General features: G+C 51.0%; 2 protein-coding genes across 2 annotated transcripts; both read left to right on the top strand.

Annotated features, from left to right (window-relative positions):
• The first annotated feature begins 336 nt into the window (after positions 1–336).
• On the top strand, positions 337–12,686 carry LOC132360080 (neuronal acetylcholine receptor subunit beta-4-like). The gene is made up of 4 exons (XM_059915187.1): positions 337–497; positions 4,806–4,954; positions 12,143–12,187; positions 12,291–12,686. The coding sequence occupies exons 1-4, from the start codon at positions 443–445 to the stop codon at positions 12,684–12,686; spliced, it is 645 nt and encodes a 214-aa protein (XP_059771170.1). The 5' UTR covers positions 337–442.
• A 12-nt stretch (positions 12,687–12,698) lies between these two features.
• Positions 12,699–17,696, top strand: CHRNB4 (cholinergic receptor nicotinic beta 4 subunit). The gene is made up of 3 exons (XM_059915186.1): positions 12,699–12,715; positions 13,166–14,153; positions 17,556–17,696. The coding sequence occupies exons 1-3, from the start codon at positions 12,699–12,701 to the stop codon at positions 17,694–17,696; spliced, it is 1,146 nt and encodes a 381-aa protein (XP_059771169.1).
• Positions 17,697–18,525: the final 829 nt, after the last annotated feature.

The following is an 18,525-nucleotide window of genomic DNA, read 5'->3' as shown; positions in this document are numbered from 1 at the left end:
AAGCCCAGGGACCTCCCGGCTGGAGTACAACCACTTTCCCCAACAGTAGAGGATCCAGAGCCAGCGTCTGCCTCAGTCTCCCCAACTGTACAAAGGGTGCATGCACTGTCCCGCCGGACTCCCTTCAAGGAAAGCTGGAGGCCGGACGAGGTCGGGAAGCGCAGAGGACAGCCCCTGGGAGACGACCCTAGACGGTTGGCCGAAAAGAGCCGGTCCAGCCCGGATGGTGCCGGCCCCGCCCCATCCCCTTGTGGGCGTAGCTCACAGCTGCTGCCCCCCAGCGGGGTTTGGCTGGGCTCTCCGCGGGGTCTTAGTGCTCGCCGTCCACTTCAAACCTCCGAGGCCGTGGGCACCGGCTCTCATTCGCCTGCCCGCGGCCGCCGGTGCCCGGGTGGTCCGACCGCTGAACTCGCCTAGGTTGCCTCTCCAGCCCCCGCCCGTCATGAGAAGCGCGCTCCCCTTGCTCCTTTTCTCCCTGGTTGCCCTTTGCGGGCGAGGTGAGTTCTCTTCGGGGAAGGAGGGAGGGACGCCTGGGTCGGCCAGAGCCCGGCTGGACTTGCCACAGGTGGGAGGGAAGGGAGGGTGTCCAGCACCCAGGGGAGTGGCCCGAGATTGTCCGGGACGAATGGGGGCGTGGGCGGGGCTAAGCCCACTCACGGCAGCAGGGGCGGGTCAGGATGAGTGGGTCTGCGACGTTTGGGGTGGGGACCGCCTGTCCTCTGCGCGGCCGCCAGGGCCACCCTCCATATGGAGCGCCTTTGGGCTGGGTAGCGGGGCTGAGTGGTACCCACTCGACAGGCAGCTCTGCTCAATCCCAGCGCTACTGTAGATAGGGAAACTTAGCCTGGGGAGGGGGGGGCTACCCAACTCGCCAGCCCAGGTGTGTTTGGGGGTGGATCTCTTAGAAAACACACTTTTATGGCACCTCTGCCTCTGGTCACCCACTCCTAGGGGTTGGCCGGCCGGGACAGCCAGCTTGGCTGAGTGCGGGGCTGGTGAAGTGCAGCCTGCCCCTCAGGAACCTGCAGACACCCGGAAGGGAAATCCAGTCAGCCCTTCCCAGGCAGAGTCCAGATACGGGTGAGGATTGTCTGCTCCCGGCCTCAGTCTCCCCAGCTGAGTTCCAAGGACTCTTTCAGCTCCTACCCTCCAGCCCAAGCTTGTCCTCCAAGCCCTAGTCAGCCTAGAGGACCAGGGCTATATCTTCCTTGGACAGAGACACACCACCAGGGGTGTTGGAGGTAAGGGGTAGGGGGACATATGAATTTCCTATAGGGAAGCGGAGATCTCACCAAAGATGGTGTCTGCACTCCATGTGTGCATCCTGGATCTGTCACCACTTGCTCAGTGACCCTCTCTGGGCCTCAGTTTCCCTATCTGTTCTATGGGGATGATATGCCTTGACTACATACTTAGGGACTCAGATGTGAGTCAGTTGCAGTGTTTCTTAAGTATGGTTCTGGGGCCACCTGCATCAGAAACACCCACTACACATCCCCGGGGCCCTATCCTAGGCTCACAGGACCAGAATCTCAGGAAATGGAGCCTGGGGATCTGCATTTATACAAGCATCCAAGTGATTCTTGCACATGATTGGAGAAGCTACTGATAATATATTGTGAGCTTTTTGTAAAACGTAAAAACCTCAACTTTTTGAAAAAAATCCATAGCTGCCTTTTAATAAATACAAATCTCTTGTTCCCTTCCTCAGTTAAGGACAAACATCCCCAACTGAAAATCACTCTGCCTTTCAGGTGCCCACTTGCCAAGATTCCACTGACCCTTTACTTTCTGTGGTTTGTATTCCAAACCAATAGGTATTGCCTTTCCATCTTACCAATATGGATTTTTACCATTAGCTCTGCTTTTTCAGACTGTACACACACTCACACGTTTTAGAATTCCAGCCATGGCTTCCTCTCAGACTGTTAACCCCTTACTGGTGGGGAGCAGTTTTTCCAGAGAAGGCCAAGGAAGGCAAGGCCCTGGACAGAGGCAGGGCGGGCCCACTCCTTCTCAGAATCACTGGGTCATGACTGACCCCTAGTGGTGGCCTCTTTGTGTAACTGTGCCGGCCCCAGGGCTGGGAGGTGACCCCCAACTGTGCCCCAGAAGATTCCACCTATTCTGGGCCACCCCTGTCATCTGGGGGTGAGAGGCCTGTTCCTTGTCTTTTGAACCCGGCAGGCCTCATAGGCATAAAGCAGCAGATTGAAAAGCCTAAACAAATATAGTTTGGAAACCCCTCTGCCCCCCATGCACGTATACAGGTACAAACACAGGCACAGGCATGAGTACACACTTGGCTCTGGACACCAACATGGCTTCTGCAGGGACAGGCTCCTTACGGGGAAGTTAGCAAGGGCGCAAAAGAAGGCACAGGGGTTAGGGGAGGGCCTCTAACTGGCTCTGCCTCTGACTTGCTGGGACTCCTTGAGTAAGTTCCTCACCCTCTTTGGTCTCAGTTTCCCCAGATAAGAAATAGAGAGTGGGCTAAATGGTCTAAGGTTTTCAGAACCTCTTTCTCTGGATCCCACAGCTGGTCCTCAAGATGGGCGAGGGTCCCTGGGGGCCAGCTGAACGACTGAGAGGCAGGACAGGCCCAAAGGTGAGCAACCTGAGCATCCCAGGTGGGCTTGGAGCTGGAACACAAGCCCCCACAGCCTGCAGAGCAGCCCATGCCTCTCAGGTACCTAGGTACACCAGCCTCCTGGGGCTGCAGAGATGTGGGATCCAGCCTCCCCCAGCACTGCAGGGCTGGGGGCCACGAGCCTCAGATTCTGACCCGAGCTGTCCCAGACATGCCTGATGGACTTGGGCAAGTCATACGCTGCTGACATGATGGGTCAACTCAAATATATATAATAAAGAGGGTCTATGGGAGAGACCCAGCTATAACCTGGGGCTACAGACTGGCTTCCAGGGTATTCAAGCAGCTGGCCTCTGGGAGGGGGTCCAGGGTATGAGAGGCAGGGCTCAGAATGTAGGCCAAGCATCCACAGGACCCCCTCTGGACAGCCTGGGGCAGGTTGGGGGAGGGAGAGTGGGCAGCAGGTGCCCTGGGAGCATCTTTCACAGGCACTAAATACTGCATTTGCTCCAGATGGGCAATGGGTTGGAAAGTGCAGGGAGCAGGCAGGGCGGTGGCTGCCCCCCGTGGCCTCGTGTCCAGCCCAGCACCCACCCAGGAGTCCACCTCAGACTTGCTCTGTCAGGCAATTCACACTCTGGGCCCTGTGGCCGCATCCAGAGGGTGGGATTTGGTAAGACAGAGTGAACTGGCCCCTCAGTGGAGGATGTAACCCCAGTCCTGGGCCTGGTGAGCTGGCAGACCCAACCCCACCTCCTCAGCCTCCCGTATTCCCTTATCCTTTTCCCACTTTCTTGCCTGCCCCGACACTGTTTCCTCTGCACACCCGCATCTCTTCCCCTGTTCCTGGGGTCTCCTGCTCAGGTGTCCTTGACCTTCCTCTGAGGCTCCCTCTTTCCCAGGCCCCTCCCCAAACTGCCCTTACCTGACGTCACGAGTGAACGAGCTCGAGATCGAGATCGAGTTCCTGAACCTTCCCTTCACTCCCAGACGTGTGAGGGAGATGGGACAAAGACCCAAACACCACATGGCAAGAGATCTGGGCTGTGAAAAGGGGCAGATCTGGGGCTGTGGGAGCTCAGTGGGGCTCCCGGCCAGGTCAGGCTCCCTGCAGGAGGCTGCGTTTGCTGGCTCGCAGGTATGGTTCTGAGCCCAGACCTCTCCTTTAAGCTCCAGACCAGGAGCCAACTGCCAGCTGGACCCCTCCATTTGGTGTCTCAAGGTGCACCCTGCACCCTGTAGGGCCAAGACTGAACCCAGGAAACTCCCCCTAGCCCAGGCCTTTTCTCTTTTAGTGAAAGCACCACCATCTCCCCAGCTCTGCACACAAACCCACGTTTGAAGAATATCTCTCCTCCACTACACGGGAAGCTCTCTGAGGGCAGGAGCCAGGGTTTTTGCTGGCTGTTACCCCCAGCGCATAACACAGTGCCTGGCACAAGAAAGACTCTCAGATATTTGATGGCTGGTCGCCTGGGGGCCGTCCTGGCAGAAGAAGGAGTGTGCTTGAAGATTTAGAAGTGAGACAATGAAGGCCACATGGGGAAAGGAAAGCAGTATATATGGCCAAAATATACAGTACCTCGGCGTAGAGGTGGAGAGTTAAGAAGAGATCAGGTTGAGGAAGAAATGCTGGTGCCAGGGGCTTTAGATGCCAAGCCGAAACGTTTGGATTTGAACTCTGCCTACAGCTCTGAGAGGTTACGGGCAGGGATGGGCTCTGGCTCAGTAGCTGTAGGAAGACCACTCTGGCACTGAATGGGACATGATGGCAGGGGCAGAGTGGGGGTGGGGAGACCAGCAAGGAGGCTACTGGAAGAGCCTGGGGCAGGGTGGTGAGCCAGGACCAGGAGGGATGGAGAGGGGAGGACAGACTGAGAGATTTGTAAAGTAGAATAGAACTGGGTGGCCACTTGGATGAACCAAGGGAGGGGTCAAAATATATGCCCAGGTTTTGGACTAGATGTCTAGAGCGTGGGGTGCCATTCATTGCTAGAGGGAACAGGAGGAGGAAGATGTAGGGCTTGGGAGGAGAGAGCTGAGCTCTGTCTTGGATAGACCTAATTTGAAGTCTCCAAGGAGAGGCAGGCCTGCCAGCACCTTAGCTGCTCCAGTTGGCCCCAAGGGGACCTGTGCTCTCTGGGCCTCGCAGCTCTCCCTTTCACTGCCATCAGCTGGATGAGGACCCAGCAGATATGACTATATGTTTTCCCAGGGGACTGCCGCGTGGCCAACGCGGAGGAGAAGCTCATGGATGACCTCCTGAACAAAACCCGCTACAACAACCTGATCCGCCCAGCCACCAGTTCCTCAGAGCTCATCTCCATCCAGCTGCAGCTCTCCCTGGCCCAGCTCATCAGTGTGGTAGGTACAGGGGGCAGCTGTGCCTTCCCCACAGCTGGTCACAGTATGCTACATGCTCCTCATATGAATGCTCCCCTCAGAGCTGCTTCCAGGGGCGGGGTTCCAAACCTGTGCGTGGGGATGTGGAAAGGGCCACAGAGAAGGTTAACGATGAGCCATGGTTCCCTCAGGCACTCCCAACTCAGAGATAGCAGAGGGGAGAAGGGGAGCTCCCTAGTGCCTCAGCCTTCCTCAGCACTCCCTACCAGGCCTCACATCCACACATCAAGCCCTGACAACCCTACTTTTGCACTCTGTAATCCATTCTTCATTTCCATACCTGCAGTGACCACCCTCATTTATCCAGACCCTCAGTCGGCTAGACCAATGCAGCAGCTGCCTCTGGTCTTGTCCCTACACCTGGGCCTCTGTACCCATTGGTTTCTGTACCCTAGTTCCTATCTCCCCGCAGTAGGTAGGGGGTATGTGAGGTCATCTGTTGAGCAGACTGGGGGAGATGATAGGGTAGAAGGAGGAGAAGCTTATGGCCATGTTGGAGGCCCACCTTGTCTATGGCAGGCCCATTGGCTGCCTACCCAGTGGACATTCCTGCCTCACAACTTCTTTGTTAATAAAACTATGACTTGATATTGAATACTCATGAACTTCATGGGCCCTCCTCCGGCCTCCTTGCCACGTATTGTTAAGTCGTAGCTAACCATGGTAATTCTATTCCTCCAGCCAATAATCAGTTAAGGCTTAGGCAAGAGCTGTAGCCCTGGCATTGGGATGTAGGGGTGGGGGTCTCTGGGAAAGTTTTCCTCACACTCAAAAAGGGACCCAAGAAAAGATTTGCCATTTCCTGCCATAGACATTGTCATGTGAAGGTTTTATATTTGGAACCATGGCATCCATCTTATGATTGTGGGGGAAAAACAAGAGACTCACAGAGTCCTAACATCACTGTCAACAACCTAGAATCCTGACATCATTGAATTACTGCATTAACCAACACTGAAATGATTGGCCTGCTCTCTTGTTATGTGATATAACAGATGTCCTTATTGTTTTAGCCACTCGTAGTTGGATGTTTTGTTGTGTTCCAGCTATGCTTGAAGCCAAAGCATTTTAACTGGTTCTGGGATATGGATTGGCAGGTGACTCCAAACTGGGAAACTAGAGTGCACAAAGTGGGCAGGACATCCCTAGCAAAGAGAAGAGCACGTGCAAAGGCACAGACAGCATTTTTGGAATGAAAGAATCATGACTTAGAGGTCGAGTCAGGGGTCTCAAAGTTTAGGCAAATTCCTTAATTTATGCATATGGAAAAAGATCAGATGAACAACCTAGGACCTTGTCCAGGAGTTCTGGCGATGCCAGAAGTAGATCCCAAATTGCCTGACTCCCAGCTCTGCACACTGACTGGCCACTCCTTTTCCCAAGACCTTGCCAGGGCACTGGAAATCCACCGTGCCTCTCCTCCTGAGCCTTGGGGAGCCAACCAACGCGGCTGAACCTCCTCTGGTCTGGTGGCTGCGTTCTTACTGCCACCCTCTCTCTCTAGCACACTCAGCCCTCACAAACCCAGCCCCTCCAACCTATAGCCCTCACGAAGGCTTTGGCCAGATTAATGGCTGGCTTCCTCCCCTGGGACGAAGCACAGCCCAAGAATGGGGGAGGGGTGAAAAGCCTGTGCTCTCTGTCCCTCTCCCCTCCGCAGGCCAACTGGAAGGAATAAGTGCTTCCGGCCAGGCCGCTCCCAGGCTGGTGTCTGAGTGTTACTGTCCAGCCAAAGGCTTTTTGCTTAATGGAGTGAGCCCAGCTGCGGCCTTGCACCTGCTGCCTTGCAGCTGCTGCCCTGGTGAGGGGGAACAGGAAGGCAGCTCTAGCCACACTTCCAGGCTAAGGCTGCCCCTGCCAGATCTGCTCTGTGGTCCCTGTGGGATAACAGAAGTTACCAGAAGGAGGAGGGCACACAGCCTCCAGCCCCATGCCTATGAGTGTAGCACTGTGAGCTGTCATAATCCTGAAAGCTGTGCACAGAACAAATATGAGGTTTGGGGGGTTATTTTTCCTTTTGTACTTCAGGGTTTGGTTTTCAAGGAGGGAGGGTTATGGGCATAACCAGTTTAAAGATGGAAGTTTCTAGGGAGCAGGCAGGGAGTTTGTGCTGTGTAAGGCCAGCAAGCCTTCAGAAGCAGCTCTTCGGGAAGGCCAGGACTGCCTTTGGGAAGGCAGCTGCTGGGGGAGTAAAGGGGACTGAGGCACCGGACTAAAGAAGGAGAGAACTTTCTGGGTGGTAGAAATGTTCTATACCTTGAAAGGAGGTAGGTTACCTGGATAATGCATTGTTAAAACTGATCAAACTGTACCCTTAAGATCTGTGCATTTCACTGTATGTAAATTGTACCTCACCTTCACTGTATGTAAATTGTACCTCAACTTTAAAAAAATTATTTTTTAAGACAGCTGAAGGTTTTCAACTTTCTGTAATGACAGAGTATCTTGTTGCAGATTAACTTTTCCACAAGAACAATTAGAAAAGGCGGACAAAAATGCCTGTCCTCCCCCAAATCTGTTTGAAGGTCTTAGAGAGCTTAGCCAGGACTTGAAGGACCAGGATCCAGGAGGTGACCCTGATAGCTTCTGGTGCTTTTCCTGTCATTTGATGATTGGTAAACAGTATAGAGCCAAGGGAGCTGAGTACAGAGTGGTGGCTAAGAGGCTGGGAAGCCTAGCTGAATGCTTGGCACTCTTACAGGGCTAGGATGACACAAATTGGAATTGGAGCCCCCCTAAGGAGATGGGGCCTTGGTGAGGACCTTGCAAGGAGCATCGCTGAGAGTCAAAATGAATCAAGAACAGACCAGCCCTCATAAAAACTAAAACCTGCTTTGAACCAGCTCAGTCACAGACTAGATGAAGGTGATCTGTCCCTCCTCTAACTGCCTGCCATAAAGCCAAAGTCAGTCGTCCCTGGAGGCAGATAAAGTCAGATAAAAACTTACTAGGCAGGCAATAAGACAAGACTAAATAAGAAAAAACCAAGAGAGAAAAGAAGAGAAACAGACACACAGATGATTCAAATATTGGCATCTTCAGACATAGACTTTTAAATAACTGCCGTTAAGATGGTAAAATTTGTTATGTGTATTTTACCACTATTAAAAATAAACAAAATAAATAAACATTCTTAAAAAGAAAATGCAATGCATTAATATGTTCAAGAAACTTATAATGATGGAGAATTTAAAATTTATTAGATGGGTTTAATAGCAGATTGGTCGTAGCAGAAGAGAAAGTTAAGGAACAGGAAGAGAGGTCAATTGAAAATATCTAGACAAATTATAGAAAAAAGAAAGGAAAATACAGAAAAGAAGATAATATGATACAGGATAAAAATGTCAGGTCTAACGTGTATTTGGAGTTCCAGAAAGAATGGGAATAAAAATAAGAAGCAAAGGTTGAAGTGATACTGACTGAGAATTTTCCAAAACTGACTAAAGACATTAAGCTACACATGCAAGAGGCTCTAGGAACCCTATGAGAGGTAAATACAAAGAAAATCATACTCAGGTACATCATACTCAAACTCCTGACAACCAAAGACAAAGAAAATCTTAAAAGCAGTCAGGGGAAACAAAAGTCAGAAGCAACAATAAAACTAACAGCTGAAAAGGGAGACAAGAAAATTGAATGACATTTTTTAAGTGCTGTAAGAAAAAACTGCAAACTTAGAAATATACCACCAGTAAAAATATAATTAAAAATGAAGGTGAGGGCTTCCCTGGTGGCACAGTGGTTAAGAATCTGCCTGCCAATGCAAGGGACGTGGGTTCGAGCTCTGGCCCGGGAAGATCCCACATGCCGCGGAGCAGCTAAGCCTGTGGGCCACAACTACTGAGCCTGAGCTCTAGAGCCCGCAAGCCACAACTACTGAGCCCACGTGCCACAACTACTGAAGCCTGCGTGCCTAGAGCCTGTGCTCTGCAACAGAGAAGTCACGACAATGAGAAGCCCTCACACCACAACGAAGAGTAGCCCCCACTCACTGCAACTAGAGAAAGCCTGCGTACAGTGACGAAGACCCAACACGGCCACAAATAAATAAATAAATAAATAAATTTTAAAAAAATTAAGAAGGTGAAATAAAGATGTTTTCAGGAGAGAGAGAGAGAGAGAGAATTTAATACAAGAAGACCCAATACGGAAAATGATCCCAGATGGAAATATAGAAATGTAGGAAAGAATGAAGCACAACAGAAAGGGTAAATATATGGGTGAATTTGAATTGATATTGACAGCATAAAAAAAACTGAAAAAAATATCTTGCAAGGTTTTAATTATATGTAGAATTAGGTACATGACAATAACCCAAAAGTAAGGAGGGGGTAGATGAAATTGAAATGTTCTAAAGTTCTTGCCTTGTTCTGGAAGTGATTAAAGAATTAATTTATATTAGATGCTAAAAAGTCAAGTATATGCATATTGCAGACTCCAGAGTAACTACCTAAAGAAGAGTCACATTAATATCGGGAGAAATGGATAATAAAATCGTTAATCCAAAATAAGGCAAGAAAAGAGAGAAAGGGAATAAACAGAAAACAGATAGATGGTAGGTTTAAACCCAAATTTATCAGTAACTACACTGAATGTAAATGGCCTAAATACTCTAATTAAAACAAGACATTTGGGGTGGGGGGGAGACAATTGGCATGCATCCTCTCTCTCCTCTTCCCATCTACCCCTCAACAGTCTGGAATGTGGGTGTAATGACTGGAGCTGCAGCAGTCATTGTGGACCATGCAGAGGAGAACCATACTCTAGGTGTGGTAGAGAAGAAATCTGGAAGGAACCTGGGTCCCTAAGGACTTTGCAGAGCAAAGCCACCATATTACAGGTATACCTCAGAGATACTGCAGGTTTGGTTTCAGACCACCGCAACACAGTGAATATCACCATAAAGCAAGTCACATGATTTTTTTGGTTTCCCAGTGCATATAAAAGTTATGTTTACACTATGCTGTAGTCTATTAAGTGTGTAATAGCATTATGTCTAAAAAATAACGTACATAACTTAATTTTAAAATACTTTATTGCTAAAAAATGCTAACCATCATCTGAGCCTTCAGTGAGTTGTAATGTTTTGCAGTAGTAACATCAAAGATACTGATCACAGATCACTGTAACAAATACAGTAATAATGAAAAAGTTTAAAATATTGCAAAAATTACCAAAATGTGACACAGAGACACAAAGTAAGCAAATGCTATTGGAAAAATGGTGCCAACAGACGCTCCACACAGAGTTGCCACAAAACTTTAATTTGGAAAAAATGCAGTATCTGTGAAGCACAATAAAACGAGGTATGCCTGTACGTCCAAACTGTTGCAAGAGAGAAATAAACTTATTTAAGGCAGTGTTACTCTGGCTCTCTGTTACTGGCAACTGAACCTTTTTCTACTGATATGCTTACCTAGTTGAGGATTCAGGAAAGGTTCCTAGAGGAAGTGACTACCAAGCTGATATCAAGATGCTGGAAGTTATCTTGGTGAAGAGGAGGCAGGGAAATTGGTACAGACTGAGAGCACAAGACACATTCGGAGAACTAAAGAAGGCCAGGGTGGGGGTGGATGTCGGGGGAAGGGCACAGAATAAAGGTAATATGAAGCTGGGAAAGTTGGCAGGACCTTGCAGACCCTGTGAAGGAGTTGGATTTTAATTTTATATGTGAAGGAAGCCACAGAAGTGACCTAAGTAAAAATAGGATTAAGGGGGAAATGGCAGGAACTTTGGAAGTTTCTTCTGGCTGCAGAGGAAGAATAGATGTGTGTCTGTATGGGGTATGTGTGCAGAGTGGTCATAGACCAGTTGGGAGGGTCTTGCAGTGGTTCAGGTGAGAGATGGATTATGGTGGCCTGGATTATTGTGGTAGGATTCTTATATTCTTCAGAAAATATTTACTGCATATCTGATACATCCCAGATACCCTTAGATGCTAGTAGGAGGTGGCATATAATACACAAATAGAGGTGGCCAGTGGTGATAAGAGCTATAAAGAAAAATGAAGCAGGGGTGACGCAGTGGTTAAGAATCTGCCTGCCAATGCAGAGGACACGGGTTCGAGCCCTGGTCCGGGAAGATCCCACATGCCGCGGAGCGACTAAGCCCGTGTGCCACAACTACTGAGCCTGCGCTCTAGAGCCCGCGAGCCACAACTACTGCAGCCCGCATGCCTAGAGCCTGTGCTCTGCAACAAAGAGAAGCCACCACAATGAGAAGCCCGCACACTGCAACAAAGAGTAGCCCCCGCTCGCCACAACTAGAGAAAGCCTGTGCACAGCAATGAAGACCCAACGCAGCCAAAATATTAATTAATTAAAATTAATTTAAAAAAAGAAGAAAAATGAAGCAGGGAGAGAGGGGAACGGGGTGCTATTTTATATAGAAAGGTCAGGGAAGACCTGAAGAAAGTGAGGAAGTCAGCTGTGTGGATTTCCAGGAAGAGGGAATAACGTGCAAAGGCAGAAGCAAAGAGACACGTATAGCTGAAGTGGGATGAGCAAACAGGAAAGTGTTGAGATAAGAGGTACTAGAGCTAATAGGGATGGAGGTGGGGGAGGGGGGCAGATCATGGATGGCCTTGTAGGCCCTGGGCAGAACTTTGGCTTTCACTTTAGATGAGATGGGAGGGGAGTGGAGGGTTTCAGCAGAGAGACGTAGTCTGAGGAGCTGAGATTTTAAAAGGATTACCCATGTTGCTCTATAGAGAACAGACTAAAGGCAGGCCAAGGCAGAGCAGGAAGGCCAGTTGGGAGGCTACTGCAATAGTCTAGGCAACAGATGATGGTGGCAGAAGAGATGCGGAGAAGCAGACAAATTTGAGACTCGTGTAGGAGGTACAATCTACAGGACTTACTGATGGATCAGAGAGCAAGGGATCAGGGACAACTGCCAGGTTTCTGGCTTGCGGAATTGTATGGCTGGGGGGTGCCAGTCACTGAGACGGCAATGCCAGTGGAGGCCCAGGTCTGGGTGAAGATCATGAGGTTTGTCTCAGGCACGTTGGGTGTGAACTACGTCTAAGCCCTCCGAGGATGTTAAGTTGGTGGTTGGTCACGTGGCCCTGGAGCTCAGAGACTTTTGCTTGATAAAGTGGGGTCTATCACCTCCTGACAGGTGAACTGATAACCTCATTTCCCTCCCCAGAATGAGCGAGAACAGATCATGACCACCAACGTCTGGCTGAAACAGGTAAGTGCCCTGCAGGGTCCCCAGCCCAAGGAGGCGTTTTCTCCAGGGCTGCCCCTTGGCGGCGAGGGACCTACAAGTGACGGGGCCTTGCCTGTCTGCTCAGGAATGGACAGACTACCGCCTGGCCTGGAACAGCTCCCGCTATGAGGGTGTGAACATCCTGAGGATTCCCGCAAAGCGCATCTGGCTGCCTGACATCGTGCTTTACAACAAGTTAAGTGGCAGGGTTGGCCAAGGTGGTGAGGGCCAGGCCTCCAGTCCTGTGCTTCACCCAGACTTCCAAGCTGTCAGGCTGCAGGAGGAATTAGAGATGAGCAGAGCCAGCACCCTCAGTTACAGATGGGGAATTGGAGGCCAGAGATGGGGAGGGCCTTGTGACTCACTCAGGCACAGCTGGGACCAGGGCCACCATCCTGACCCCAAGTCCAGTGCTCTTTCTGTCCTCCATACTGTCCTCTTTCTGACCTTCGGTTGCTTTGTCAGTGTTGGGTGTTGGTAGCACTGACTTGATATGCATAAATATCTCAGGTAGGTGGAGGGGGATAAAGAGACTTCCCAGGTCGTAGTTGTACCAGCAGAAGCAAGAAATGATTAGGAGTAGGTGGTCTAAGGACAGAAAGACCTGACTTCAAATCTTAGCTGTACTGCTTACTAGTTTTCTGACCTTGAAGAGGACAACTTCTCTGAGCCTTGTTTTTCCCATCTGTAAAATGGGGATGATAATAATATCTACTTCATTGGACTGTTGTGAGGCTTAAATGAGCTAATATATGTAAAGCCTTCAAGCTGTTTCATGGCAGGGCTCTCGCCGCCAGGCAGTTGCCAAGTAAAGCAGGCCTTTCCAGTGAGGGCATGGGGGTTTGGAAGAGTGATTAGTGAGAAATAATCCTGCAGGGCTCTTTGGCAAGTTCTAAGAACAGCCAGGCGTCATCTATGGATTTCATGATATTCTCCTCCATGCCCTGCCCCCACCCCCAGTGCCGACGGTACCTACGAGGTGTCTCTCTATACCAATGTGGTGGTCCGCTCCAATGGCAGCATCATGTGGCTGCCCCCTGCCATCTACAAGAGTGCCTGCAAGATCGAGGTGAAGCACTTCCCCTTTGACCAGCAGAACTGCACCCTCAAGTTCCGTTCTTGGACCTACGACCACACGGAGATCGACATGGTCCTCAAGTCGCCCACGGCCAGCATGGATGACTTCACCCCCAGTGGTGAATGGGACATAGTTGCCCTCCCTGGGCGAAGGACGGTGAACCCGCAGGACCCCAGCTACGTGGACGTGACTTACGACTTCATCATCAAGCGCAAGCCGCTCTTCTACACCATCAACCTCATCATCCCCTGCGTGCTCATCACCTCCCTGGCCATCCTCGTCTTCTACCTGCCCTCCGACTGTGGCGAGAAGATGACGCTGTGCATCTCTGTGCTTCTGGCACTCACCGTCTTCCTGCTGCTCATCTCCAAGATCGTGCCGCCCACCTCCCTCGACGTGCCGCTCATCGGCAAATACCTCATGTTCACCATGGTGCTGGTTACCTTCTCCATCGTCACCAGCGTCTGTGTGCTCAACGTGCACCACCGCTCACCCAGCACGCACACCATGGCGCCCTGGGTCAAGCGCTGCTTCCTACACAAGCTGCCCACTTTCCTTTTCATGAAGCGCCCTGACAGCAGCCCCTCCAGGGCCCCCCAGCCCAGCCAGGCTCACCTGACCAAGTCCAAGGCCACCACCACCGCCTTGGCCATGGGCCCCGCCAGCTCCTCCAACCTCTACGGGAACTCCATGTACTTTGTGAACCCTGCCTCTGCAGCTCCCAAGTCTCCAGCCGGCTCTGACTCAGCGGGTATCCCCAGGGATTTCCGGCTGAGGTCTTCTGGGAGGTTCAAGCAGGATGTGCAGGAGGCTTTAGAGGGTGTTAGCTTCATTGCCCAGCACATGAAGAGTGACGATCAGGACCAGAGTGTAAGTTGCTAGCCCAGCTCCCAACACCTGCCCAATGGAAGAGGCTGGGATAAAATAGTCAGTTTCCCATTTCCTGAAGTTAATTCATGAGACAAGTGTTCTCAAACTCTTTGTTTGAATAAGGAATCCAAGACTGAAATGAGTTTTATTCTAGTTTCGTGCATCGAGGGATAGGAAGGAAGTACCAGGGATCCTTTTTTGTTTGTTGTGGGTTCCCCAAAAGCAGAGCCTGATATAAGGACCTGGGCAGAGGGAGTTTTTTTGAGAAGTGATCCCAGGAAGCACAGTGAGGAAGTGGAGAAAGTGAGACAGGGAAAAGGAGGAAAGCCAATGTCGGTATCAGTGAGCAGGATACTGCCACGGGCTCTGGGGGCTAGTCCAGTCAGAGAGCCTCTTGGAAGCTGGAAGCATGGAAGCAAGACAAGCCTCAGAATCATCCCCCAGGAGGGAGGAGGGTATTTGCCCATTAGCTCCCATCCCCAAGGCTCTAGTAACCTTGGGGGCATTAACTCCCCTGCACCTCCTGGTTTTGCCAGCTGGTTGTGGAGCAAGCAGTTTTGGTGCTGGAGAAAGCCCTGGGGCAGAGAAGAGAGGAGAAGCAGGCAGAAAGTGGAAGGCTGTCGTGGGCTGGAAAATGATTCTGCAGCCTTTAGGGACACAGGTGGGTCAGGGCACCAAGGGCGTATGCTCCCATCCTTGTCAGGCTTGCCAAGAAGCCATGCAAACATTTATAACTCTTAGGAGTATAGAACCATCCATTTATATATTATTGCTACCAGGATAATAAATTATCAAGGACAATTACAGATTTCTAAAAAGAGGTTAAGTTTACTTTCACAGGACAAAGCCGTGAGTTCTAGAGTTTAGGTGTCTTGACCGACTCCTCTGAACAAGTTAATGCTTCAAAGGACAATTTTATAACTAAACACAGAACGTGATGGTACGGTTAGAAATTTTCACACACATTTCCAGACTGGGTTGGAGAACAAGTTTCAGAGTCTTGGGAATGTTCGCATTTTAACACCTTATCAGATCAGATTCTTTGAACAGGTTTTTATGCCACAACACGCAGCTGCATGCAAAAAAGAGGGCATCTCCTTGTTCTTACCTTTCTGTGATTCCTTTTCACTGGCCACATTCTCAAGGGAAGGCACGGGGATTCCATTATTTAGTGCCAAGAGAAAAGAGCAGGGTGGAAAAGCTCCAAAATTACACTGTGAAAACAAGAAAGAATTGCTAACAAGCGGAATATAGGACACAAGTTCTTCCACACCCTTGTCCTCAGAGTGTGGTCCTTGGACCAGCAGCACTGGTCTCACCTGGGAGCTGTTTAGAAATGCTGCATCTCAGGCCCCACCCCAGACCTGCTGGCTCAGCAGCTACATGTTCACCAGATCCCCAGGGGATTCCTAGGCTCAGTCCAGTTTGAGAAGCACAGCTCTATAGGATTATCAGATTTCACTTTCTAAAAAATTAATTTAATTATGCTTGCTTTAGTTCAGAACCATTCAGTAGTTCAGCATCATCTAATTCATTGACTCCCAAATATTAATATACAGACTGGGGCCCTCCTGGCTAATTAGGAACCACTTGGGCAACTTTTCAAAATACAGCTTTGGGGCTACCTGTTCTGACTGAGCTGGGATCTCTGTGGCAGGTGGTCCAGGAGCTGCATTTTTCACCAGATCCCCGCTGGTTCCTGTGCATATGCAGGTTGAGAAACTGGTCTCCTGCAGCCCTGGCTGAGCCACCCGCATCCTGAGCTCTCTCTTCTAAAGGTCTCACCACCCCCTTGACACAGGCCTCTGCCTCTTTCTAACTCAATTAATTAAAAGCATTTTGTGGGAAGGAGCCAGGCAGGGCCCACAGTTACTATATTTGCCCGTGTTCATTGAGCTCCAACCACACATCAGGCACTCTACCAGGATGTGACATACGTTACTGCTAATTCTGCCAGGAACCTGTGAAGTGTCATTTACTCGAATCCCGATTCTACAATAGAAAACGCTAGGCCCAGAGAGGCTCATTAACTTGCCCAAGGTCACACAGCTGGCACAGAGCAGAGCCAAGCTCCATACTCAGATCTTTCTGATGTCATTAACATTCCTTGCCCTTCGCAGTGCCTTGCCCTGAACTGACACATGGGGGCCTTATTGGTTGATCGACTTTCTCAGGTCTAGCTGGAGAGAAGAGGCTTTCTTCCCTTCCAGAGCATGCCCGCCCCTATGCCAGCCTGGGCTGTTTCTCATCTGCAGCACTTTCACCCTCCCTGGTGATTAACTGGTCACTATAAATAGCACAAAAATATAAAAAGAGGGGAAAAGGCACACACACACAGACAGACACACACACACACACACACACACAGTTGTTTGCAATTAGGGCTGTCACAAAGAAACCCAAGAGTGCCTTGTGGAAAGTGGGCGGTGCCTGCTGCATCTAGGAAACAGACAGCTGCTGTGTTTGGCTGGGGGTGTGGGGCTGGTTGAGCAGGGATTACCCTGGAGGGGAGATGCACACCACTGACCAGGGCTCTGACAAATTGGGTCACTGACATCAGCTTGCCCATTGCTGCCCGAATTTCCAGCTCCAGAGCCTCTGCTGAGCTCTGCTGATCCAGCCGCTCTCCACCAGGGCAAGTACGCATGCAGAAGGATCCAGACAGGCTGGGCTGTGAAAGCGGGTGAGGGGAAGGGAGACCAGAATGCTGGGTCTCTCTGGGGGCATCTCCCCCAGGCCAAGGAGGCAGGCACATCTGTGGTGGCACCTCAGGAGGCTAGCCATGTTTCTGCCAATCCTATACCCCACACCTGGGCCTGAGAAGATGGGGGGGGGCGGGGAAGGAGGTGGAGAGAAACCCAGATGATGTGGAAGGAGGCTGGGTCTTAATTACAGGAACTAGCAGACAACGCCGTTAATGGAACTGAACAAATTAAACAGGATTTCCAGGTGTCCTGCAGGTCCCATTGCCCAACCCCCTCTCAGCTAGGTGCACCTCAAGTCTTCCTTTGGGTGAAGCCAGCTCAGGCAGGGGGCTTGGGGTGAAAATGAGAGCAGGGGCCTTGTGATCCTCAGGTCTCATTCCCCTTATTTATAATCCAGTTTGGTTTCGAATCACACATGTGGCGTTAATAACCCCTTCCATTCCTAACCTTCCCAAACAGCCTGGTTCCCAGTGGCTCCCTGATGCCATGCAGGGCGGGTAGGGGTGGATTGAGGACCCGAGAGGCACACAGGTACCCAGCTGAAAGACCAGCCTCAGACTCAGAACTTACCACTCCATGTTCTAAGTGGCCTACGGGGTCCCTGGCCAGATAGTGAGGCCCCAGCTCGGGGGAGGAGGGAAAGCAGGGAGGACCTCCGCGCTCGGCGCCTGTAACCGGCCCCTCTGTCTGCCCACAGGTCATTGAGGACTGGAAGTACGTGGCCATGGTGGTGGACCGGCTGTTCCTGTGGGTGTTCGTGGTTGTGTGTGTGCTCGGCACCGTGGGGCTCTTCCTACCTCCCCTCTTCCAGACCCACACACCTTCTGAAGGGCCCTAGGCTGCCCCGCGTGTCTGAGGCCCCCAGGATGTGGGGTGAGATGATGTGAGTGGCCAGACGGACAGTCTGCTGCTTCCTTCTGGGTCACGGCTGATGAGGCCCTAAATAAATGAGTCTGTCAGCCATCAGCCCCATCAAACAGCCATGGCCATGGGAGGGGCAAAGATGGGGGGGCCTGGACCATCCTCTCTGAAGGCCTTGGAGGAACCCCAGGAAACCCGCTGCAGGAGGGTCTTTGGACGCCTTAATTCCGGCCTGGCTTCCTTCCCTGCAGCAGGCACTGGGGATAAAGATGCGTGTAACGGTGGCACCCACAGTATGCCAGGCATCTGGTCTGCATGCCGGCTTCCCTCTCACTCCATCTCCCTCCACTCCTCCTTGTCCACTAGGTTCACTGGCCTTCTTTTAGTCCCTCACATGCTTCAAGATCTTCCCAGCTTAGAGCCTCTGCATTTGCTGTACATTCTACCCAAACCTTCTTCCCCAGATATCTCGTAAGCTCTTCCCACGGCTGCATCATTCAGGGCTCTGCGCCAATCCATCATTTGTCCAATGTCACCTCCCCCAGGGGCCTTCCCTAGTCACTCATTCCAAAGCATTCTCCCCACAGCCACGTTACCCCGACACCTTCCTCCAGCAGCCCTCGGTACCCGAGGCTCTCACCCGCTAGAGTGTGAGCTCCGTGAGAGCAGGGACCTGGCCCTTCGTGTTCGCTGCAGTATCCTCAGGGTCTAGGACAGATCTCGGCCCATAGTAGGTGCTCAATAAATGTTTGCTGAATGAAGACATGACTCCTATTCCTCCTTCAATCTCAGATGCCCGCTCCCCT

The sequence above is a fragment of the Balaenoptera ricei genome, chromosome 2, assembly GCF_028023285.1.
Source record: "Balaenoptera ricei isolate mBalRic1 chromosome 2, mBalRic1.hap2, whole genome shotgun sequence".
In the NCBI taxonomy this organism is placed as follows: domain Eukaryota; kingdom Metazoa; phylum Chordata; class Mammalia; order Artiodactyla; family Balaenopteridae; genus Balaenoptera; species Balaenoptera ricei.
The sequence above is the reverse complement of the archived record's forward strand: the minus strand, read 5'-3'. Positions and strand labels throughout refer to the sequence as shown.